General features: G+C 35.9%; 3 protein-coding genes across 10 annotated transcripts in view; 2 read left to right on the top strand and 1 right to left on the bottom strand.

Annotated features, from left to right (window-relative positions):
• NUP205 (nucleoporin 205) overlaps nucleotides 1-3,503 on the bottom strand; it is a 52,805-nt gene extending 49,302 nt beyond the window's left edge. The window contains exons 1-2 of the mRNA XM_087723299.1: nucleotides 3,268-3,503; nucleotides 212-354 (exon numbers count right to left, since the gene is read on the bottom strand). Of these exons, the coding sequence (XP_087579425.1) occupies nucleotides 212-354; nucleotides 3,268-3,295 (171 nt within the window). The 5' untranslated portion in view covers nucleotides 3,296-3,503. The remainder of the gene's footprint in view (nucleotides 1-211; nucleotides 355-3,267) is intronic.
• Nucleotides 3,504-4,608: 1,105 nt separating this feature from the next.
• On the top strand, nucleotides 4,609-15,222 carry POLR3H (RNA polymerase III subunit H). Its single transcript, XM_087723298.1, has 7 exons — nucleotides 4,609-4,952; nucleotides 7,175-7,308; nucleotides 8,008-8,104; nucleotides 8,977-9,063; nucleotides 10,384-10,447; nucleotides 11,330-11,537; nucleotides 12,286-15,222. The coding sequence occupies exons 1-7, from the start codon at nucleotides 4,922-4,924 to the stop codon at nucleotides 12,337-12,339; spliced, it is 675 nt and encodes a 224-aa protein (XP_087579424.1). The 5' UTR covers nucleotides 4,609-4,921; the 3' UTR covers nucleotides 12,340-15,222.
• Nucleotides 15,223-22,139: 6,917 nt separating this feature from the next.
• CNOT4 (CCR4-NOT transcription complex subunit 4) overlaps nucleotides 22,140-26,326 on the top strand; it is a 78,891-nt gene continuing 74,704 nt past the window's right edge. For 5 of the 8 annotated variants that reach the window (XM_087723294.1, XM_087723292.1, XM_087723293.1 and 2 more), the window contains exon 1: nucleotides 22,140-22,355. The gene's annotated coding sequence lies outside the window, so the exon portion shown is untranslated. The remainder of the gene's footprint in view (nucleotides 22,356-26,326) is intronic. The other 3 variants (XM_087723297.1, XM_087723296.1, XM_087723291.1) reach the window with 2 other exon arrangements.

The raw sequence follows: 26,326 nt of genomic DNA, 5'->3' as shown, positions 1-26,326 counted from the left end.
ACCAAAAATCCCTTCTCTTTATATAATATCAGTTTCTGATGTAAATGTCTATGAAGAAATATTACCTTCACTGCAATATTATTAAAATACTTCATTCTGACAACATTAAAGTTTTAATTCAAGTAAAATATAAAGCATACTTTAAGGAACAAGAATAATGCCAACACAACTCTTTTTTAAACACCTGCTAATAAAATAAAAGTTTGTTTACCGGATTTCTGAAGAGTGATATAAAATCAGCTTTGTGTTTCTTTAAAATCTGGTCAAGAAGATGTATTGCTTCAGATTGCCTTTTCCATATAGCATTAACCACTGCTTGCCAAATGTCTTTGTATGGCCCCCACAAACTGGCAGCTGAAAATAATACATGTGTTGCAATTAAATAAAATTACAGTAAAGCATTGCTACATTATACAATATTTACAAAAACATTTAAATTACATTAATTATAAGTGATGGCAGTAGCAAGAGGTCAGCTTCCCTGAAGGCTCCGGAGGGTGAAAAACGGCCCTATGGGCAACCCGGAAGTTCGGAAATGGTGACTTCCGGTTTGCCCATAGGGCCATTTTTCGCCCTCTGGAGCTTTCAGGAAAGCCTCCTGAAGGCTCCGGAGGGCGAAAAATGGTACTACAAGAAATCCGGAAGTCCTCGTTCCTGAACTTCCAGTTTGCCCGTAGGGCCATTTTTCACCTTCTGGAGCTTTCAGGGGGGCAGGGGAGGCTGTTTTTGCCCTCCCCAGGCTCCAGAGTTTTTTTAGGAGCCTGGGGAGGGTAAAAACAGCACACCAAAAGCGGGTGGGGGTGTGCGCATAGCATTATGGGTGAGGGCATGTCCGCGCACGCCCCCCCTGTGTTCCCCACACTTTTGGCATGCGATCCAAAAAAAGTTAGCCATCACTGGCCTATGCCATAAAGTGACTTAAAGGTAATGATCATCATCTTGAATTGGACCCAAAAGAAAAACTGGCAACCAGTGCAGTGTTACATGTACTACCCAAGGAGCCTCCAGAACTATCTGCACTGCTGCATTCTAAACCAATAGTAGCTTCCAAGGTAGCCCCATGTAAAGTGCAACTTAAATTTCAGATTATTTCATGTTGTTTTCTAACAAAAAAAATAGGATACAAAATTTTAAGTAACACAAAACTCATAAATTACTATCACCAGTGAAGACCACAGGCATTTTACTGGGATCTGCACATGTATGTTGCTTATTACTTTTATTATATGTGTCTATGTCATTGTTGTATTTCCCCTCCCTGATTTTATGTGAGCCGCCCTGAGTCCCCTCAGGGAAAAGGGCGGCCTACAAATGTTAATAAAATCACAAAAAAATCACAAATCTTATGCCAAACTATTTTCCATAAAGAAAATAACCAACATATGAACACCTCTACAACCTGAATTAAGAACTGAAAAGGTTAAAAAAGCCATGGTCCCAGTGGTGGGATTCAAATAATTTAACAACCAGTTCTCTGCCCTAATGAATTCTTCCAACAACCAGTTCACCAAACTGCTCAGAAAGTTTACAACTGGTTTTCCCGAAGTGGTGCGAACTGGCTGAATCCCACCACTGCATAGTCCCCAATTGCCATACTAATTCATAACAAAATAACAATCTAGTTTAGTAACACTAAAATAAGCACCATCAAGGCCAAACACTATCCTCTCTTAAGTCTTGCTGTTTTCAGTTTGCATTCCTTCTCTATCCATGAAGCAACAATAAGTGACATATAGAATGTTATTCCTTACTTGCTTCATGCTGTTTTCTGAGCATATCTGTGAACTGAGAACCAGAAAAAAGCAGTGGCCAAGCACAGTTCTCAACATCAACTCAATGCTGCAGTGAAATCAGGGTGGCACCTTCCCAATATTATGATTATTTGTCATAATGCCCATGGTAATACAGTAGACTGTTTTCTCTACTCTGCCTGAAAGGAGGATTCTGAACTTCTATCAGCCTGAGGACAGTTGGCTACAGACACACTGACAGCCACATTCCATAATTGGATGAGGGCAAAACCAGACACAAAGGATTTATGTGAGTTGTCAAATGATGGTTTAAAATTCTACAAAGCTCAAGGATGTTGGCCCTTACATATTTCTACCATTCCAAAATCAAACACACAAAGACAAATGCAAATGTTGACTCCACTCTTACAAAAGTGCCTTCCTATGTTCTCTGATGTCCAAGACAGGATATATGCAGATAGAAGAAGCTACAGGTAGTCCTTGACTTATGACCACAATCGAGCCCAAAATTGTGAGACACTTAGTAACATGAATGAATTTTGCCCCATTTTATGAATGTTCTTGCCACACTTGTTAAGTAAATTAATGCAGCTATTAAGTTAGTAACATGGTTGTTAAGTGAATGGCTTCCCCATTGATTTTGCTTGTCAGAAGGTCCCAAAATATGATCACATGACCTTGGGACACTGCAACTGTCATAAAGACAGTTGCCAAGCATTTGAATTTTGATCACATGACCATGGGGATGCTGCAGTGGTCGTAAGTGGGGAAAATGGTCATAAGTCACTTTTTCAGTGCCACTGTGATTTGGCACTAAATGAATTTGGTGATTTGGAAATTAAATGAACTGTTGTAAGTCAAGGACTACCTATATTGTGGCAAGGGAAAAAAACCCCACTGATCCACTGACAATCAAAATAACCTAAGGACAATAATTCAGATTTCCGCTGATCCTTCAAAGAACATTTAAGAATTCGAATTTTCATCACGGAAGAATCTCCTTTAAAAAAGAACTCTAGATCTGCTCTCGGTCGCCATTATTTATTGTTTTATGTTATTTTTAATGCACTGTGTTATTAGAGAGTTGCTTTTTCCACTTTCTCGGCCGCATTAGTCCAAAAATCCGATTTCGATACATTTGTTTTTTTTGATTGGGAGCCGCACAAAGTTCGTTGTATAATCGGCGACTCTTGGCTAGATCCAAGGGATTATTATTTTTTTCGGTGCTGCGTAAACAGTTTCGATCAAGACGAAGTGCAAAGGAAGCAGCAAGCCCATCAATCTTCCTGGAACAAAACTCACTTTTGAGCCGCTAAGTAAAACAAAATTGCGCGAAGCATAAAGGGAGCGAAACTCATTCATATCCAAGCAAGGTCGCCTTAGAATGATTCATAGTTTTGCCATAAATAAGGGGGAAACCGGGCGAGACCGGTACCGCCTTCCAGGGGAAAAAGACGCCCGAAACCAAACTACGGCTTCTCCTCTCGCCCTCCACTTCGCACCCGAGCCTCCCTACCTGAAATTACCGCCAACGGCGCCGACATCTTGGACGCTCCCTCACGCGAGGCCAGCGCTCCTCCTTGCCCGAAGGCCCGGAACTCCACGCAGGCAACCTCTGTGATTGCCCGGGAGCGCTATTAACTTTCCGACGCACCACTAGGATACTTAGCATATCAAGAATATTTCCAGCCCCCTGCTTGCTTCCATAGCACGGTGAGCAGACGGTCCCTTAGGCTCGTTAGATAAAAATCGACACATGTATATATATATTTTAGCAATCGAAGGATAGCCACATGCCCGACAATTAAGAAAAATGAGGACCTGGAAGTAACGAATGCTGGGAATTGTAGTTCGGCCCAACATGCTAGAAGCGCGGGAAATTGAACGAGCCTTTGCAATTTAGTGGGACAAATCTCATTCGTTGACACGGGTTTCTCCACATTTTGTTCAAACGTATAGATAGAAAAGCCAATTTTATAAAAAATATATTTTGTACATCAGAAATCAACAGCAGATTGATTAGCAAGTTATAGCCCAGAGGTCTTCAAACTGGGAAACTTTAAGACTTGTGGACTTCAATTCCCAGTATTCTCCGGCTGGCTGAAGAATTCTGGGAGTTGAAGTCCACAAGTCTTAAACGTTCCCAAGTTTGGGGACCCCTGTTACAGCCTATCTTTCCTGAATAGTTGAAGTAGCATGTAAGTTTCTCCCTCGCACACATTCTATTTTCACAGTGAACTAGATTAAATAGAATTGCACTGATAAAGGCTCACCAACGTTATTGAAACATCGTGAGATTAGTCTCTCTTTTTGGGAGGTGGCAATGTTTTAGACAAGGCATGGATTTTTATACATCAGTTTCCCTCTTTCTGTTTAACGCACCAGAATACATGCGTGTAAATAGAAATTAAATCTGAAGGCATTTTCAAACACATTCAGGCTGATGTTATCCAATGTAGAATCCAATGAATTTAAATCTGAACGCATTTCAAACAAAAGCAGGCTGATATTATCCAATCACACCGAAAAAATATAATCACCGCTTCATGAAGCCAGGCTTATAACCGTTAGAAATACTGTAGAGACCGGGGGTCCCCAAGCTTGGCAATTTTAAGAATTATGGGCCAACTGGAATTCTGGGAGTTGAAGTCCACAAGTCTTAAAGTTGCCAAGTTTGAAGTCCTCTGGTATAGACAGGGAGTTCCTAATTCCCCAAACCAGTTCCCCAAACTACTGGAGTACACCTGCTGGGGGCGGACTCCTCGGACTGCATGGCTTATGCTTCCTGTCTTTTATTTCCGTTACACCAACTCTCTGGTGGCTTGTGCATAGTTACTTTCTGGGAACAGCTTCCGGGGCATGCTAGTAGCCCCGCCTTAACAGAAGATGTTGGCGTGAAAGTGATGGTCGATAGTTTGGAGGTTGGCCGTATCTCGCATAAAGGTGGCCTGTGTAACTACCCAGCTCTACTCCCATTGTGGTGGAAGAGAACCAGCGATCCAGGAGAAATTGTAGCTCCGGGGATCGGATACGACGATGGGGATAAGTGGAGAGCAAGAGGAGCGAGGGAGCCGGAGCCATTGACCGTAGTTCTCTCTTCTCCTTCTGCCTGAAGCTCCTCGATCTTCTGGGGAATCTGTGGGATAGGATTGATTGAAAGATCGCCCTGTATGCAACGGCATCCACATTACCACGTGCTACGTATGAGCAAGAACTTGAACTTAATGTCTATGGAGATTCTCAGTCATCCAGGTCATGGTTGTCGCAAAGGTGCTGTTTCAAGGGGCAACTGGACTTAGTTTTTCTTTGAAGACGTTTTGCTTCTCATCCAAGAAGCTTCTTCAGCTGTCAAATAGAGTGGAATAGCGGATCTTGGAAAGTCTTCTAGTCCACCACCCCACTCAGGCAGGAAACCCTATAACCATTCAGAAAAATGATTGTCCAATCTCTTCTTTAAAAGGAGCTGAAGAAGCTGAGAAGCAAAACATCTTTAAAGAAAAACAAGAAACTGTGTTTGCCTTTTGAAAAAGCACCTTTGGGACAACTTGAACTTAAATTCCCCCGCTTCAGCACTCTAACTATCCTGATTTTTTAATTCAGGACATTGCAAATGATCTAGAACAGCATTCCTCAATCTCAACAACTTTTGGCTCTACCATTTGAGAGCAACTCATCTTCAGAAAATGTTTCTTTATAATCTCATAATGTGCCTCTGTGCTTTAAAGCGGATGATATGTTTGTCAGTTTAAGTAGTCTTTTTTATTGATGTCCATGCTGCTTCTCATATAAATAGGCTTTAATTGAATAAATGTTAATTTTTTTTACTATCATAGTATATTATAAATGCTTTTTGGTTTTTAAAAATGGTGTAAGTAAGTGGACAGTAGAATTATTCTAACCTGCATATTTTGCAGTTCTGCAAATAGGTATTTTCCCAAGTCTTTTTAATTTTAGAAATCTAATTTTTCTCACTTTGGAACTATTTTTCATAATTACACTGCTCTGTTTTATGCTTTCTTCTTTTTTGTGAAGACTTACATATAGGTGAAACTCGAAAAATTAGAATATTGTGCAAAAGTTCATTTATTTCAATAATGCAACTTAAAGGTGAAACTAATATATGAGATAAGACTCATTACATGCAAAGCAAGATAGTTCAAGTCGTGATTTGTCATAATTGTGATGATTATGGCGTACAGCTCATGAAAAGCCCAAATCCACCATCTCAGAAAGTTAGAATATTACATGCAATCAATAAAACAAGGATTTTTACATAGAACAATATTGGACTTCTGAAAAGTATAAGCATGCATATGTACTCAGTACTTGGTTTGGGTCCTTTTGCAGCAATTACTGCCTCAATGCGGCGTGGTATGGAAGCTATCAGCCTGTGGCACTGCTGAGGTGTTATGGAAGTCCAGGTTGCTTGAATAGTGGCCTTCAGCTCTTCTGCATTGTTCGGTCTCATGTCTCTCATCTTTCTCTTGGCAATGCCCCATAGATTCTCTATGGTATTCAGGTCAGGCGAGTTTGCTGGCCAATCAAGCACAGTAATCCCACAGTCATTGAACCAGGTTTTGGTGCTTTTGGCAGTATGGGCAGCTGGAAAATGAAGTTCAGCATCCCCATAAAACTTGTCTGCGGAAGGAAGCATGAAGTGCTCCAAAATCTCCTGGTAGATGGCTGTATTGACCCTGGTCTTAATGAAGCACAGTGGTCCAAAGTTGTGTTGTTCCTTGGTCCAAAATCCTCTTTTCTGATGAGAGCAACTTTTGCCAAAAGCACCAAAAACTGGTTTAATGACCGTGGGATTACTGTGCCTGATTGGCCTCTCCATTCTTCCTCCATACTCTGGGTCCTTGGTTTCCAAATGAGATGCAAAAGTTGCTCTTATCAGAAAAGAGGACTTTGGACTACTGAGCAACAGGACTTTGGACCACTGTGTTTCATTAAGTCCATGGTCAACACAGCCGTCTACCAGGAGATTGAACTTTTGCACGATAATCTAATTTTTTCACCTGTATTGGAAGTTTTGTCAGTTATTAAAAATAATTAGCTGGCAGTCTTAATATCATAACTAATTTCTAAATTAGGTTGGGTTCTATATATGATTAGCAGAATATAATTACTACTCATTGAGGTAATTTATTTCAAGTGCTCTGCTGGATGACATTCCCTATTGTATTAAAATAAGCAGAAATCCAGTGGTGGCAGGTCTCCTGATGAAACCACAACTGGACTTATGGGAATGCACTATTTTCCTTAATTATATTGATCTAGTATTGATTTGAGAATTGTGACCAGCGTGAGAAAAAATATAAACACTTTATTGATCCAACAAGGGATAAAAGTGCCACCAAAGCTCACCAAAGCTCACAAATAAATAATTTTTCCTAATTAATGGTTCTTTTCTTTTTTTTTAGATCTAGGTATTTTGCTGGCCACTATGTTTGTGTTAGTAGAAATGACAGATACAGTGCGAATTCCTCCATGGCAGTTTGAAAGAAAGCTTAATCATGCAATCACTGAAGAGTTAAATAAGAAGTTGGCCAATAAGGTAATTATTAGAAGTTCAAATAAAATGATTGTAAATGCCTCATCAAATCATTAATGCATATTTCTATCTCAGGATAATTCATATATTTGATAAAATAGACTATAATATATGGCAACTTATGCCATAATAGAATTGTGACTTTTGAAGAACCTATGAAACTCAGTTGTTAATTAGTTGAACAGGGATGGGCAAGCTTGTGGTATCCTTATTTTAAGTTACAATTCCCATAAGCTGCAAGCAACAGTGATCAGCGATAACAGTTTGAACACTAGAGGACATTAAGAAGTATGTTCCTCAATTAGAAAACTTTTGAAAAATAGTTCAAATTTTGAACCTCCAAATTTTCATCATTTTGTTTAGTACATTTCTTGTAGTGTTAATACATAGTAGTACTATAGAAATTATTTGCAGTTCAGCACAAAAGGGAATGAAGGAAAATAGGACTGGCTATTCATGTTACTTTCTATTCATCGCTGGCTCCAGGGATTATTTATCATGGTTTTTTTTTAAAAAAATCTTGTACACTTCTCGGAATCACCTGATTGAGATGTTTAGAAATAAAAATGACATAATCACTTCATTAGTTAGATTCAGTTATGTGGCTTTTATTTTGAACACTTGCTTACATGAATTTTCTAATAATTACAATTTGTTGTTCTCTGGACCTCCCCCATTTCTTCCTCATTCTACTATATTCAGGTTGTGTATAATGTTGGCCTCTGTATCTGTCTATATGACATTACAAAGCTGGAGGATTCCTACATATTTCCAGGAGATGGTGCATCACACACAAAAGGTTTGACAACTATATCTAAGTTTGATCTCTTCAGATTTATGGAGAAACTGAGAACCACAAGATTCAGTATTTAATTAAAAATATTTAACTCTATTTTATTTTTACTAGCATTTTTCCTTAATATAAAATAAAAGTATTTATGATGTATTCCATGTCTTGTTATTCCATTCTAGAGAACTAATGGTTTGTCCTCCTGCGATATATCCTAGTTCAATTTTTGTTAACTTAGTATGATAGTAAGTTAGCATATGATTAAATATGTTATATGTTATATTGTAATAAGCAATTCATTATTTAGACAAATATTGATGTTTGAGAAATTATGAACAAATTGCCACATGCTGTAAACATTCTGCTTGCTAAGGTAGCTAATTTTACTATTCTAATACAAATATGCATTTTAAAAAGGGCATTTAATAGGTTATTTTTCAATTTACAAAAGAAATATCTGCAATGTCATGTGTCTATCTCAGTTCTATCTTGCAGTACCAGTTACTTTATTCATAGTACAGTAAGAAAGATATTGATTCATCTATTAGATATATGTTTTAATTTAATCTTTTAATTTAGTTTCAGTTTTAATTACTAATTTTTTAAAAGGAAAAGAAACTATATAGAAATTACAAAATGCATATATAACATGGAAAAGTTTGCAGAATAGTGTAACAACATCAATGGATCAATCAATATCAGTGGATTGGAACAAATTTAAAGATAATTTAATGACTATTAAACACTTTAGCACTTTCAAACCTGTTACATTTAACTGTTATTAAAATCAGTGTTTAAATTAGCTAACTGCAGTATGTAATAAAAAATAAACAATAGATAACCTTGAGTTGTTCAGTTTATTATGTTTGCTGCTTTTTTAGTACATTTTAGATATGTTGTATTTCATCCATTTTTGGATGAAATTCTGGTCGGAGAGATAAAAGGCTGCAGTCTTGAAGGTGTACATGGTAAGTTATTTTTTTAATTATTTAAAATGAAGATAGTTACTACAAAGTTTTTTTTTTCAAAGATGTACCAGAAAGTAATAAAAAATAGTGGAAAGTATATTATCGTGTGTAACCAAGGTAACCAAGGAATTTCTTGTTTGAAAATAAATATAGAACTAATTGGTTCCTGTCTAATTGATTAATTTCTTATCCACTATTTCAGCAATTTTATTTCTGTCACTTAAAACCAATCTAATAATTTCCAATATGTAGAAACTTGGGGGATAGCAGAATCAAACTGACATCTACTTATTGGATCAGAAAGCAGTTACCAACGTATTTGCTGTATTATTTGATAGTGTTTTATTGGGTTTTGTGTAAAATTATAAAGATATGTCTCTTTAATCTTGTCCTTTGAGAAGTGGTAAGCACTTGTAGTCACTGTAATTTTAAGTATAATGTTGAGAAGTGTACATGAAGATTATACAATTAGTGGTGTGTTTATTGATATATAATTTTATTTTGTAAATGCATTTTAAAAATTAGAGCTGAGCTATTCTAACTAGATATAGGAAGTCCCTCACAACAGTTTGTTTAGTGCAGTGTTTTTCAACCTTTTTTGTGCAAAGGCACACTTTTTTCATGAAAAAAATCACGAGGCACACCACCATTAGAAAATGTTAAAAAAATTTAACTCTGTGCCTATATTGACTATATATAAAGTAATTTTCCCACGGCACACCTTACACTATGTCACGGCACACTAGTGTGCCGCGGCACAGTGGTTGAAAAACACTGGTTTAGTGACTGTTTGAAGTTAGCACAGTGGAAAAAGTGACTTATGACCATTTTTCACACGACTGTTGCAGCATCCCCATGCCACGTGATCAAAATTAAGATGCTTAGCAATTGACTCATATTTATGATGGTTGCAGTGTCCCAGGGCAATGTGATCACCTTTTGCAAAATTCTGAGAAAGTCAATGGGGAAACCAGATTCACTTAACCATGAATGGTTAGTAACCATGTTACTAATTTAACAGCTGCAGTGATTCACTCAGCAATTGTGGCAAGAATGTTCATAAAAAGGCAAAATTCACTTAACAAATGTCTTGCTTAGCAACATACATTTTGAGCTCAATTGGGGTTGTAAGACAAGGACTACCTGTATTTATGTATTATTCTTGTATTTGTCCAGAGCTGATTATTTTGAATGCTGCAATTTTATTTTTAGAGGAGTTTTGTCTTTTTTTCCTCACATACATCTAAGGCAATCGAAGGCTTAAGCAGGTGCTATTATGTTGTATTTAAGTGGCTACTTCATTAATTGATCTTTCCACAGTTTCTCTTGGGTTCTTTGATGACATACTCATTCCTCCAGAATCTCTACAACAGCCTGCCAAATTGTATCCTTCAAGTAGCTGTATAAAAGAATACATCCAATAGAATATAATAGGCAGTAATAGAAAGAACTGGGGAGGGGGGGTGGATCACAAAATCAAAGACCTATAAATAGAAGTAGAATGACTGTGGCAAAAGAAAGCAAAGATAGTATCAAACATCAGCATTTAGAGTATGACTGTAAAACAACAGGAGCACCATTTAAACGCCATCAGCATTAAAAAGTCGCCATTAATCAATTGCAAAAGGCAGCTTTACTTGGAACAGTTTATATCCAGAAATAATACCTTAAACACCATCAAACAAAACCTGCCTTTTCCACGCCCTTGGGAAGGACTTGATAGGTGGATAAAAATGCCAAATCCAATCTGAACATCTGGTTTAATGTATGGCCAACAAATTAATAATGACAAAACTTTTCAGATCAGGCTTATTTATGTTTAATTTTTTTTAAGTCTGTTTACTTTGTTAGAAAATATTTTATTTTAAGCCTCAGTCTTAGTAAAATCAGCAAGAATTATCCTGGTAAAAATGCAGTAGAGATAAATTTAGCGAGACATTAACAAAATACTATTTTTTCATATTATATGTCTTAATGAAGTACCTTAGTATCATAAAACTTACAGGTAGACTAAGCCATTGATACTAATCTATTAAATCTGGAATCCACAGGAAAACATGATTGCCTAGTCTTGTTTGAAAACATCTAGTGAATGTGGGTCCTCATCTCCTATGCTTATCGGTCCCATTAAAACTTCTTAACACTCAACCAGAATCTATCCTTCTACAACTAAAACCATTACTCCATGCCCTACCCTATAGGATGTTAGAGAACAGTTCTCTGCTTTTTTTGTCACATTGTTGCCTTAACCTTTTCATGTACCCAGCGATGAAACGGAACAGGTATGGGTTTGGGAATATGAGACTGAAGAAGGAGCGCATGACCTGTACATGGATATGGGAGAAGAAATTCGTTTCCGTGTGGTGGATGAAAATTTCATTGATACATCCCCAACAGGCCCAAGCTCTGTAGAGCCTTCCACATCTAGTGGCACTGAGGAGACACAGAAGAAAGAAGCACCCTATACTATTGTGGTATGTACTTTTCTTTGGAACCTTTAAAAATGAAGACCTTTACCAATACCTAAATAGAGAAATAAAAGGGAAAGACTATGTCAAATCAAGTTTAATGTCTGGTAACCATCCATAGAGTTTTGATGGCAGCAATACACATTGCTTTCCTCTGGAATATGCAAAGACACTCACACACACCGGGTATTGTCTACAACTTGAGATTTCCTGGTGATCTTTCCCTCAAGTATAAACAGCTCTAATTCTATTTAATTAGTTATGGGGAGGGCAGAATTTCCAATTATAGTTGCTTTTATAATGATGTGCAGAATGTTTCATTTTGAAGTACCTGGAGAACAACTTGTTTCCATTGTGAATCTACTGTTCCTATTCTGCAATCAAGTTGCAATTCTGCAATTGGGGAAAGTGTTTATGTTCAAAATGGCTAAAAACAAAACATTTTGTACCCATGTAGTTTATGGTTGTTTCTTAGAATAGAGAGAAAGAGAATAGAATGTGAAGGTATAGCTTAGATATGGGAGCTGAGAAAAATATTTTTGTCAAATGTTTTGCATTCATACAATGTAAAGCTAGGCACGGATTTTTGTTTATGACTGTATGAAATATGTATGGCCTAGAACCTAAGTATTGGTAGATATTTTTGTTACTTTTTGAACAGTTACAAAGGGATAGGCCTGGAGAGCGAGTGTCAACTAAAAATATATTTAACACATATTAATTCAAATGTTAATTGTTACAATTTTTCATTAAGGGATCTATCAGTGAACCCGGCCTGGGTCTCCTTTCCTGGTGGACTAACAGTTAGCTGAAGGTAAAGATGGACAGTTACACTGAAAAAGCCAGGAGATGCATTGATCAACAGTTGCAGAATGGTAACTTTTCCCCCCATTTCTGCTTTATATTAAATCAATCTGATCGAGATATAGTAAATAAATGAGAGTGCTTAGTGGAATGTCATCAAAACAGAATAACTATGCATCCTAACTCTAGAACATGACTGTAATAATCCTGAAGCTTTTATCCACCAGATCAGGATATAAGCGCCTGGGAATGATATGTTAGCTGAAAAGCAAAAGAGAAGAGAAGATCCTCTAAATTAAAAAAGTACAAAGAAAAAATATTCTGAAGGATTGACCTCATGCTGCTACAGTTCATTATGAAAATAAATGATAAAAAAGACTAATACTCAAAAAGCACCACTTATTTTTTTCCCCAAAGGATGGAAGACCTGCTTGTTTTTTAAATTCAGACAGGTTACAGTAAAAATGTGGTAAAGCTAGGACAATGATCAAGTTGCTTCTTCTCAGTTTTGTAACAAATCATCATTTGGAAGGGCTGCAACCACTGGATAAAATGAATAATCTGCTTTTCTGCAAGAATTGCAGTTAAAATAGAAGAGAATATGTATGGCTCAGGGATGAACTGTTGACTCCTTGGTGTTCTATGAGTTTTGTTGTTAGTTTGCACAAACAAGTAGCATTGGTGTTAACATTATTAGATGATACTTAGTTGGGTAAAGTAATGTTTGCAAGCAAACAACCAAACTATCTAGAGAGCAGCAAGGACTCCGTATTACCGTCAGAAATTCTGCTTTATCCAGACAACAAAGAAAACTTATCTTTCTGTGTTAGAAAACATACAACCATTACTGTTTTTAGCATAAATATTGCAGAAAGACAGATGGCCTCCAAGGATGTTCCATTGAGAAGACAAAATTTTACATAAACACACATACCTCTACATGTTGCTATAGCTCTTTTTCAACAAAAGAAATTTATATGGAAGAAACTCCTATTTGTCATATGTTACTTGAAACAGTCCTAGACTGTTTTTATTGCACTTTGATAGAAATTAAGAATATTAAAACAGTTCTAATATATTATCAAAAAACATCCTTTTAGAACACCTGGTTCTTTCTGACTATTTTCTAACAAGTAAGCATCCCAAATTCTAAGTTTTCATGATGCTCCAATTCTGTGTTTGTGCAGGACTTTTCTATTCTTGGTGTTAGTTTTCTGTTATAATTACCATTGAGATGCAATGTTTTGCTTTTTAATATTGTGTAATATAAGTTGATAGAAAGTTGTTAAGTGTGTGGAAAAATGAATAAGTTTCAAGTCTAGCTGGTAACTTTACAACTAGGGTTTTCTCCTACCTTTCAAAGAAAGGATTTTGGACTAAAAGCAATGATCTCCACTGGTATTAAATTTCCCACTTTTTGCTTGTTATTCCTTGATGTTATATAAATGTATTTAGAATTTTTATATTATGCATCAAAATTTTGATACTTTTTATACAAAATACGAAATTACTAAGAATTGACAATAATTCTTATGATTTTTCTGACAATTTCTGTGTGACACTTGCTATTCTATACCAGATATATTGGAATATGATCTTTCAGTTGTTTTTTAAGACTGGGTTCTGTTAAATTACTTCCACATGTACCATATATCTGCTCTTCCTTTGGCAGATTTTTTTTCATTAATAGATGCTCATTACTAAATGCATCCTCAAGTCTGGAATAAATTACTGAATAATGTAATTCTGGGAATATGTATGTATGTATTCTTACAAACTGATTCTGCATAGCAAAAGAAGAGTTAAATGCCCACTGATGATTCTATATTCAATGTTAACATTATTTCTTGGTAGAATGGCTTTCAAAACTTAATAAAATTTGTAAGTTAAATAATGCAGATGTGCAAGATACACACAAAAAATAAGTCTTAAAGAAATTGCCAAACACAAATAATATCAATATTTTGTGATTACATAAATTAAGTGTTGAACTTCTGAAAAATTAGGATAGTGGGATGTGATTGAATTATTTTGATCACTGCCCTAAAAAATATCTGCATAAAGAATAGTCTTCCAACTACATGGGTCCTTCGGTATAACACCAGTCAAACCTGTCATATGAATGATATGCAGGAAAAAGACTTCTGCATTTAATTGGAACTGGGATATCAGTGGCATATTTAAGCAGCCAATATTGGTGTGAAAGGATTGCACTGGGAACTGTTCAAAATTTATTTTAAAATAATGCGCAAAAGAGAAAAAAGTGAAACCAATTATAAAAACTAGATTTACATGTTTCTGTGTGTAGATAGGTAGATAACAACATATGATTTTCTCATTTGCAGCATTATTTGCAGTAATTCCATTCTATGCAATCACCATAAACAATAGCATATATTGAAACCTCAACTGGAAACATGCCTATCAGGAGATTCAAATTTTTCACTGCTCTGCATGAGTATGAAAGCCCCACAAGTATTGATTTGCCGTTTCAAATAAATTTGAGTAGGCAAATTCACAAATACAAAATTCACAATTAGCAGGAATCTGCAACACACACATGCACACACAAACACAGGTCTGTCTTATGTTGTGGAATTATTCACATTTAAATATGTTTATTTAAACAATGAAATAAGTTATTGAGATTAGTCTTGCATTTTATTCTATGCTTGTAACAGGAGAGCAACCTGAAAATCATAAAAATGAAATAAGCCGTTTATTTTTATTATCCTTTAGTTTAAAATCACAGTTATATACTTAAGAACATGAGTATCTACAAAAAATATCAAGTCTTTCAGGACAACATATACGAAATAAATTTGATCCAAATAGATACCACTGTAACAGCCATATTATATGAAAATAAATTGCATATTGACAATGACTCAATCCCTCAAGTTCTTCCAACATATGTGGTTAAAATTGCTCACACAAAAGATTATCAAAAGGATCGAAAATAATCTGATGTAGTGGAGACATTCTCTGAAACATCCAGTAATGGAGTAGTGAAGAGAAACAATATAATTCTAAGGAAATTCAGTGGGAGAGACAGAATGGAAAAGAGGGAGCAGCTGAAAGACTAAACGGGAGAACTTCATAGCATTTTATTGAGGATATTCCATCTGCTTATTTGGACAACAAATTTATGCTGCTATTAGAATATCCTTGTTTGGTGCTTTTAAAATCTTACATTCAAACAATGTAATAACATGTAATGTGAATGAGATTTCACTCACGGTTAAATAAAACTAATCAATGTAATGCACAATCTCCTAGATCTGCCCCCCCCCCACCCTCAAAAATATCATTAGGTGAGGAGTAGGAAATTTTATATTTCCTTGTTGTCAAGGAAGTTGTTCTCCCCTCCAGCCCTCCCTTCGCTGTGTGTTAGGGCTGAGTTCCCACAGGTGTGCAAGAGAAGACTGTATGCCAGATATCCAAATTTCTTCACCTGATCTACATTTTATACATCTTAAAACAGTAGCAAATGAGCAACTCACTTCACCTACCTTACCTTTACTGATTTTAATGTCATAGTCAAAGAGACCAAGCAACAGAATTCCAACCTGCCAATGAGGACGCCAAGAGTACAAAACTGAGCTTAACTTTTTTGTAAAGTGCAGGGAGACTCAAAGTTACAAATAAATTTAGAGGCTAACACAAATACCAGACTAGAAGTACCTCCTTGTATCACACAGCAATAGTCTCCAAATCCACTGAGGATGGCAACCACCAGTTTCTCTGCAAGTAGAGAGTAAGAATACCAAGACTTGGTTCAACAAATCTTATCTACAAATGAAAGAATCTCCAAGCTGCCTTCAGCAGCTTCTCAAAGGTTCCGGAAGCTATGTTTGCTAGGAGTTGTAGTTGGAGCTTGCTGAGGCAGGCTAGAGGAGCAAAGGATGAGAAAAGTTCTTACCTCTCTTTCAGGTAGTTAAAAAGTTATGTTTAAATGAAGCAGATTATGCGCTGCCTTTTTCACTCCTTATCAAAGCTGCAATATTTATAAGAACACATTGGAATTAACATATCTTTTGTTATGTATCATTAAGCAGCCGTGCAAAACAAGTTTTAAAAGGTTTCCAAATTACAGTTCTGTATGTATGAAGGATCACAGCGTGATCCTCTGAAGCTAGGCAAAAGTATATTCCATTTAATTCAATGAGATTTTATTTTGTATGTATTGCACCATTCTGGTCAATTTTGCTAATGCTATCAAAGCAGAATGAATGTTATAGAAAACATGACTTGATAGTTTATATATGTTTTATCAACAAAAATAAAGTGCAAAACAAAAACAGACATCAACAGTAACAACAACAAAATTGTATACAAAGAAGAAAAAAATGTCACAAACATCAAATAAGTTTAACATTGAACATACAACAAACCTCCAGCCCGGTTGGATGGCGAAAAGAAAATTTAAAAACCCTGATAAATTATCCTCCCCTTACATAATGGGTCTGCAAATAATTCTAAGCCTTATTTAACAAGAAAAATATATAAACAAATATTTCAGATGAGATCTCCAATAATCAAATAGACCTAGCATCTAACCATAATATAAAATAAAAAAGAACCATCAACAGATTAGCCTGAATATGACACTAGTCTTCAAATCCCTCTGTTAATCATCTGTTGTTGTATTTAATTCGTAGAATGTCCACAAACAGCTTATAAAGCTGTCTAGTCTATTGCTTCTAATCAAAGCAGTTTTGCCATCTCTGTTAATTCCGTCAATTTTAAAATCCATTCAATCGGCATCTCTTTGCCTTAATGAATAGAGACCTCACAGCCATCAACATATAAAGCAATAACATCCCATTTTTAATTGATCCATAATACCTAAAAGAAAACTTCAGGTTTCATTAATTTTTATATCTCAAATATTTTCTGCATTATCATTAGGTTTATCCAGAAAGTTTTCACATACTTGCAAGACCACCACATATGATAAAATATACCTGGATTTTGATTACATTTCCACCATTTGTTAGATGTTCCTCTATACATTTTTGCTAATCTATCTAGAGTCAAATACCAATGATGCATCATTTTATTTTCTTTCAAACTCTAATTCAAAGTAATTTTGAAACCATTAGTCCATATATTTATCTAGTATTATGTTATCCCTAATTTTTTTGCCCATTTTACCATACAATTTTTGACATATTTGTCTTTCTTTTGTCATTTTTTTCATATTTGTATTTTGTCTATTTATTTTTTTTGACATTTGTATTTTGTCTTTTTTTTTTTTTGACAGATATTTGTTTATTGCCAGGATAACTCCCTAATCATCAGTAAATCTAAATAAAAAATAATGGTGTTTGGAAAACACAATCAGAAACATATGTGGCAATCAGTGAACCAATTGAACAGGTTAACACCTTTGTATATTTAGGTGTAACATTTTCAAAGACTGGATCTTGGGCTTGCCATCATAAATGAAGTACATTTAGAGCAAAAGCCCGTTTGATTTTACTGCTTAAACTAAAGAACCATAGTTACCAGGCTCCGTAGCCCCATTAATTATGGTTTATAAAACTAAATTTACCCCTATGTTCTTGTATGGAGCAGACGTTTGGAGTGTATACTCAACCACAGTCCCAGAACAAACACAGTCCCAGCACTTGAGATGTATTTTGGATATAGATCCAATAACATCTGATGCAGCAGTTAGAACTGAATTGGGAATTCATACAATTCATGCACTATCCAAAATTAAAGCATGTAATTATTGGTGCAAAGTCAATGAAATGGAGACTGATAGACTCCCCCAAGTTATGTCTAGTAGAGCAAATAAAATTACAATAACAAATCTCCTGGATCACCAAACTAACAAATTTTTAAAGAAGCTGTGGCCTTCCTGTCTCTTGTGTAACAGGAGAACAACTCAAAAAAAGAGCTGCCCAAAGAATTAAGGATATAGAAGTACAGAATGATATAGCTATCCTTAGTAAGGTGGATAACTTGAAATAGCTGAGTAAATAGAAATGTACTTTTCAAGTAGGCAGCTATTTGAAGTTACAACTGCTAAAACATGTTAGAGAGAGATTTACGTGAGCAAGATTCGAACAGCTTGACCCAATGGTCAGATATGGGAGATTCCATTCTATACTCTGCGATGAGCGTCTCTGTATTTGCGGAGCAGCAGTGGTAGAAGACCTGGCTCAGATCCTATTTGATTGTTGCTTGTATAAGGGAGTGAGAGACAGGTACCTTGGTCCATATACCAAACGAATGATCCATTGAGATCCCCATATCAAAACAAGTTACCTTAAGTGCGGCCAGAACCTGAAAATAACATTTAACACAGCACAGTACTTAAACAAAATAGTTTGGTTGAGATCTGCATATGTGGGACTGATTGGGATAGATTGCAGGGGTGACACCAAAATATAATTTTATCATATTTTATCTATATCTTAAATTATTGTATTCTATTCCAATTTCCTTTTAGACTGTATTTTATTCCAATTCCATTTTAAATTGTTCTTATCTTCTTTTACATGCCCACCATACATGCCCAATAGATTGCCTAATAATATGATTCTTAAAACCAGGGTTAACTTTTATTTTGTCATGCCACAAATAGGCATGCCATCCAAATCTCAAATCAGAGCCTTTGAGGTCTAACAATCTTTAATTTTTTAGTTATCCAATCTTTAACTTTTAACTCCCCAAATAACAACATCTCAACAACTACAATTGGCAACTGTTTACCTGGATAGCATGATTCCAGATTATTGTCTATCTTCATACTTAGATACGTAATTTACATCCTGCCTTTCCTTAAAGGTGTTCAGGTCAATGTATAAAAACTTCAGCGCATTTTATTCTTCCACAAATGTGTTATACAGATAGATTAAACATAAAGAATGTAATAGGCTTGAGGAGTCTTGAGGTGCAAAGGATTCTGAATTGAAATTTCTTTCAGAAGAATGAGATTTGTTTATTAGTTGTACAACCATATATTTCATTATATTATTCCCTTTGCAGGAAAGTAGTATTATGCAAAGTGCAAAGATAAAAAAAAATTGAAGGAAAAAAAAACAAGCAACAAAGATCTGAAAATAAAAGAAATTGAAAGAGGGACAAAACATAAAGGAAAAAAATAGTGTCCCGTCCCCGTCCCCCCCCCCCCCCCCGCCCCAATGGTATGCTGAACAGCAGGCATTTTTTTCTCTGTCAACGAATTGCTGATTTTTCTGTCAAAGCTATTTGGCAGCTTTGGTCCCTAGAATTGAAAGGGAGTAACTAGGAGGGACCCAAGAATTTTGAACAATTGTGCAGCTTTGGAGGAGAGAGATCTTGACGATCACAATTCTCTGTAAGGAGTGACCAGGTTGAGTTTTTTTACCATCTTTTGGAGCCACGGTGGCATGGTGGTTAGAGTGCAGTACTGCAGGCTACTTCTGCTGATCACCAGCTGCCAGCAGTTTGAAAGATCAAATCTCACCAGGCTCAAGGTTGACTCAGCCTTCCATCCTTCTGAGGTCGGTAAAATGAGGACCCAGATTATTGGGGGCAATATGCTGATTCTGTAAAATGAAGCTGTATATAAGTCTAAGTGTTATCTTTTCCCTTCAGCTTTGTTTTTTAAAGCACGCCTTGGTTTTAATTGCACTTTTAAAATTCCTCTATTTTTTGTATATTTTAATAGACTAGTTGATTGTTGATCTATCTTGTAACTTGTTGCATTTTACATTTTTCTTTGTTCTCTCATTGTTTACCATTGAACTATAAAATACTTTTACTTTCTATAAGAAAATTGTCGGTGAGAATTCATTCTCCAGTAGTTAAAATAATCCAATTGGATTTACATTTACATTGGATTATATAATAAGGATTATATTCTTACTAGCTTTTAAAAAAAGTAAAAAATTGGGGAAATTCCTTTTCTTTTGATTACTTTTCACCCTGAGTAAAATTTGAACTTCTCTCTATGGACATTTTGTAGGGACGCGGTGGCTCAGTGGCTAAGATGCTGAGCTTGTTGATTGAAAGGTTAGCAGTTCAGCAGTTCAAATCCCTAGTGCTGCACAACAGGCTGAACTCCAATTACTTGTCCCAGTTTCTGACAACCTAGTAGTTCAAAAGCATTTAAAAAACACAAGTAGAAAAATAGGGACCACCTTTGGTGGAAAGGTAACAGCATTCCATGCGCCTTTGGCATTTAATCATGCCTGTCACATGACCACGGACACATCTTCAGACAGACTGGGTCTTCGTCTTTGAACAGAGATGAGCACCACCCCCTAGAGTCGGGAACAACTAACACATATGTGCAAGGGGAACCTTTACCTTATGGACATTTTATTGTAATATATTCTCTTGTTCTTGGAAAGGTGTATTTTTTAAAATGTCTCAGATAAAACTTTCTGGAGAACCTTTGAAAAAATAATGTTTTCTAGATTATTGGCTATTTTGAAGATATAAATAAAAAAGTTGATGGGTTAACAATGGTTTTGAATCAAACTCAAGATCATACCTAAAATCAGAAAATAACAATGGGACTTAATTTGCAGTTTGATGAATTGGAATCCGACTTGTTGCTGCCATAAATGAAGAAGAACCTGGTCTGAACATTACAGATTTGGCAGAAAAGATTGATAAGTATAAGAAATTCAGATAATGAAACTGATGAGTGATGAACTGGATTTTTTAGGCAAGATCAATCCTATGTTTTCAGAATCCTTTTGAACAATGGATGCTGCAGAGAACACCTACAATAAAGACTTGTGGCTCTAGGAAATGGGATGCAATCGTTGGGGAAGTTCGTAACTAAAATTCTAAGGAATGTTTTCATTATTAAAAATCAAATGAGAATATTTGATCCTGGACAGATTAGACATAACAATTGGGGTGCTTTGTAGTAGATAAGAAACCTGTAGACTTTCTACAAGCTAATTACAACATTGTTAACAAAGGGCTTTGAAGTTTAACTTAAGTTGTTGATTAAACTGTTAACTATTATAAGAACTAGATGTACTATATAACAGGTCAATTGGTTGCACATAGATGTAGAAGTTTATGAATTTTAGATCTTAGGCAAGTGGAAAGGGCTATTATTGTTGCAATACTTAGTTTAGTTTTGTTCTTGTAAAATTTCCAATTTTCCCCTTGGAGTTTTGTCTTTTAATTTTCTGTATTAAAAAAACTAACAAAAAACAAAGGAAAAGTAGACAAGTAGACTGAACTATACAGATGACATAATCAACGCTCAGAAAGAGTTGCAATTACGGTACTGACAGATAAATTAACATTATGGATTTAAAATATGTTCAACAAAGAAGTATCAATTATGTTACTGCTCTCAATGGAGAACACGCTAACAATCCCCTAACTACTTCATGGAATACAGCACGTACACACTTCACCCACTTTATCTTATTCCACACTAATTTTATTTTTAAACTATGTATAAACAAGCCATAGCTTTGCGTGATGTGTGAAATTTGTTTTTTTTAAATACACTGAGGTAACGAAGTAGACTCGAAACAACATCCAGACATTTAAACGAAACTCGAGTTGACACCCAGTCTATTTATATTGTACCGTATACTTATATGAAAGGACTCGTTGAAAAACAACTTTTTATACGGCCGATTACTACCAACACCTAAAAAAAAAACCAGTCTCGCTGGCGGCTCCACACCTACCCTTCGAATTTAGAAAAGGAGGTGGTCACTAAAACTACTAATCCCATCATGCTCTCGGGTTGCGTCGCATTTCTTTCTACTTTTTCCTTCCCCCGCACCAAGGAGCTCCGGCGGCTTGTGCGCATGCGTCTTGTAAGCAGCGTCCGGGGCAGGCGGGCAGTCTCACCCTAATGTAAGATGGTGGCCGGTCTGGCAGCGGAGCGCGCAGAGCCTAGAGATTACCCGTCTCTCAAATAAAGGTCGTCGGTGGAGACCTCTATCCCCGCTATCATCGAAAAGAACCAGGGCCCGAGAGACTATCGCCGCCCCCGCCACCAGACAGCCCGGTTGCTGTGGAACAGGGACGGCGAGGTGGGTAAGTAAGCGAGCGAGCAGTAGGGGCTGGGGGAGCCCGAGTTGTGAGAGCGTGGAGGCGGCTTCTCCGGGAGCCTGAAGGCCTCAACTTTTCTCGGTCCTCTGCCTGCCATGGCTCCTGAGTCTCTCTGGGGCGGAGAGGCGGGAGGAAGGCAGAGGAAGCCGGCGAGCCCATGCCAGTGCCGAGGGCCGGCGATCTTTCCCCGGCAGCGGAAGGGGGCTTCTGGGACTTCATTGCTTGAGCCAGAGATCTCCTCGTCGGAGAGAAGATCCGACTGACCCCGGGAACCCAGGCTCAGGCTTTGTGGGGAGGGGGCCAGGAATAAATGGAAGCGGAGAGACTGTGCAGTACTTTTGTGCTTTACACATCATCTTCGAGATTTCCAGCTTTAGTAGGTGAGAGGTGGCCCGACCTGCTGCTGTAAGCGATTGATGCTTTTGGTGGGTTTCAGATGAGGTGGAGTGCAAAAATATCCAAACCCCAAACCAAACCAACCAAAATCTACTTTTCCATATGTTGAAAAGAAATGGGAAGAATTCCAGGTTCCACAGTAGCAGCACGTGTGTTTAGTTGTGGGTGTCAGTTAACTGTATGGGTGTTCCCTCTTTTACACTATTTTTATATATCATTTGAGTTTCCCTGGATGGAAAACTATATTTTCTTAATAGGTTTTTTTTTTTAGTTCCCCAGAAGACAGTTCCTTTTATTTTATGTCTCTTGGTATTCTTGAGTTAAGCAGTTCGAGAAGAGATTTCACACTTCAGAGTTTTGGATTGCCTTGTCTCCTTTTAAAGGGATGCTGCCATCTATTTTGCTCTCTGATGTTGCCATATAACAAATCTCTGAGAGTTTCTCCTGATAATGTAAGGGTAAGCTAAGTAAGTTTACCCTTTACTAAGCCACTAAAGAAGTCAGTTACAAAGGCATATATTTTATCTGTGATACATACTGTAATAAAAGAATGAGAGGTGGAATTTTAGCATTTAAAAGCTAGCTTATTAATGTCACACCCTATTACAGTTTGATGGTTTTGAAGATTTAGTATTTCAGGTAAATGGGCTTTTGATAAAGTTGCTATCCATATTCTGTAATGCTGTCTATTTTATAATTATTTAAATAATTTTGATATAGTACAAAGTATAGTAAAAGTATTTCTTTTTATAATAACCTCAGAATATATAGATGATGTAAGCTATTTAATATCTCCTATGGATTACTACTTGGTGTTTTCACAGAGTAAGTCCAATTGTTTAATTCCAGAAAAGCTTATATATAAGTGTCCTAGTCACAGTATTAATTATACGTTTTGAACTAAACTCATGAAAATTCTTAGTAGATATGAACAAGAAGACACTGTCAGAAACTGACTTGATAATCAAATCAAATATTGATTTAATAATATGAAAAAGTTTGTATCTAATACCCAAACTCAAATAACTCAGAGCCTTTATAATCTGCTAAAAAAGAAAATATCACAGAATTTTATTTATATGCCACAGAACCATCTTTAAAGTGCCCAGTGATTTAATTTTTAAAAAAACTAATGCATCGTTTAACTATATATGTGTATATATAGATATAAAAATATAGATTTTTTATACTTGAAAAAATAAAGTATTAAAATTATTTTAGTGATTTCTAAATTTTTCTATTGATCATATATTTGCTATAGTCATTTTTATTCCACTTAAAATATGCTGTTTGGGACTGAAACAATTATTTACTCAGCAAAGTAAGGTATGCATACATATCAGATCAAGTTTTTTTTTTTCAATTTTTCATTTAAAAGTATTTCTAGCAGAAAAAAACAAGGTAATCTTATGCAAATGTTTTTTGTGAATTTTTAAAATGTAAATGACAGAAGAAAAAGTGTCTGCACTTTAAACTGGTACAGATTATAGAGATATCTGGTTGGTTGGAAAACTGCATAATCAACTTGGATTTGAAGAAGAATTAGAATATGCTATAAGCTTTTACTGTCTGATATAATTGCTTGATGTTGAAAGGCAAGTAAAATTTCTCTATAACATGAGTTATTTTGATGATTAGTGGTAGAGAAAAATTCACTATAATTTTTATTATAGAGTTCAGGCTTAAATTAATTGGTTTATTAGTGCACTAGAATATTTATAAATATCTAATAACAAATCTTCATAATTTTAGAATATGGTTTCTGATGTTTTTTATAATTTAAAAATCTTAGGATTGAGTACTATCTTTTGTAGGTGCTGGTATTAATTTAGAATAGAATAAATAGGCATACAATCATCTTAACCAAAACTCATTAGGGAAAAAATCTATGATTGTTACTATAAAGCTAGTTTTCCTAAAAAAATTAATATATATAGATTGTTGCTATAACTTGTTGTGTTGCTGCTAACTTGTGATTTTCCTAAAATGTTTAATATGTATAGATGGATGTGTAACTTGAGACATTTCTTTTTTACTCATGAAAATTCTACTAGAATTTAAGATTTGTTTCATACCATTTATAGTATAACAGAAAAACAGAATTGGAAGGTACCTTGGAGGTATTTTAGTTCAACCCCATGATCGAGCAGCAGACCCTGTACTGTTTCAGACAAATGGTTGTCCAATCTCTTCTTAAAACACTTTAGTGATGGAGCACCCACAACTTCTGAAGACAAGCCATTCCACTGGTAAATTGTTTACACTTTCAGGAAATTCCTCCTTATTTCTAGGTTGCTCCTCTCCTTGATTAGTTTCTGTTCACTGTTTCTTGTCTTTCCTTCTGGTGAAAATAGGTAGAGCTCCTCTTCTTTGTGGCAGCTCCTCAAATATTGGAACACTGCTGTCATGTCACCCTAGTAGTCCTTCTTTTCACTAGAAGAGACTAGACAAATCCAATTCCTGCAACCGATCTTGTTATATTTTAGCCTCCAGCCCCCTAATCATCTTTGTGGCTCTTTTCTGCACTCTTTCTAGAGTTTCTACATCTTTTTCATAACATGGTAACCAAAACTGGATGCAGTATTCTAAGTATGGTCTTACTAAGGCTTTATAAAGCATTACTAATACTTCATGTGATCTTGATTGTATCCCTGTTATGCAACCTAGCATTGATTTTTTTAGCTGCTGCTTCATACTGCTGGATCATATTTAAGTGATTGTCCACTAGGATTCCAAGATCATCCTCACAGTTACTGCTATTGAGTCAGATTTCACCTAATCTGTACCTGTACATTTGATTTTTCTTGCCTAAATGTAGAACTTCTTTTTCTTATTGAATTTCATTTTGTTAGATATGGTCTTGTGTTCAAGTCTGTCAAGATCCTTCTGTATCTTAAGCCTATCTTCTGGAGTATTGACTGTTCTTCCAGCTTGGTGTTGATCTGCAATTTTGATGAGTTTCCCTTCTATCCCCTTCTCTAAATTATTTATGAAGATACTGAAGAGTACTGGACAGAGTCTTGAAGTACCCCACTGCATACTGGTAGTTCTCAACTTATGACCACAATTGAGCCTAAAACTTCTGTTGCTAAGCAAGAGAGTTGTTAAATGAATTTTGCCCCATTTTGCTTTCTTGCCACAATTGTTAAGTGAATCACTTCGGTTGTTAAGTTAGTAACATGGTTAAGTGAATCTGTCTTTCCCATTGACTTTGCAGATCAGATGGTCACAATAGGTGATCACATGAACTCATGACACTGCAGCCATCTTAAATATGAATTAGTTGCCAAGTATCTGAATTTTGATCATATTACTATAGAGATGCTGCAATGGTCGTAAGTGTGAAAAACGCTTATAAGTCACTTTGTTCAGTGCTGTTATAACTTTGAACAGTCACTAAATGAACTGTTGTAGGTTGAGGATTACATGTACTTCTCTCCATGTAGATGCAGTTTCATTAAAAGATTACATGTTGAGTGTGGTTGGTCAGCCAGTTATGAATTCATCTGGTGTTGAGCAGTCTAACCCACATTTTTCTATTTTATCAAGTGGTAAATTGT

The sequence above is a fragment of the Thamnophis sirtalis genome, unplaced genomic scaffold (assembly GCF_051295495.1).
Source record: "Thamnophis sirtalis isolate CommonGarterSnake01/CBP01778 unplaced genomic scaffold, rThaSir2_p1.2 scaffold_9, whole genome shotgun sequence".
NCBI classification, from domain to species: Eukaryota; Metazoa; Chordata; class Lepidosauria; order Squamata; family Natricidae; genus Thamnophis; species Thamnophis sirtalis.
The sequence above is the reverse complement of the archived record's forward strand: the minus strand, read 5'-3'. Positions and strand labels throughout refer to the sequence as shown.

Coding starts and splice junctions, on each gene's coding strand:
- POLR3H (XM_087723298.1), top strand. CDS start 4,922: ATGCAACGGCATCCACATTACCACGTGCTAC. Junction 9,064..10,383: donor CAGTCTTGAAGGTGTACATG/GTAAGTTATTTT, acceptor ATCTTTCCACAG/TTTCTCTTGGGTTCTTTGAT. Junction 10,448..11,329: donor CTACAACAGCCTGCCAAATT/GTATCCTTCAAG, acceptor TCATGTACCCAG/CGATGAAACGGAACAGGTAT.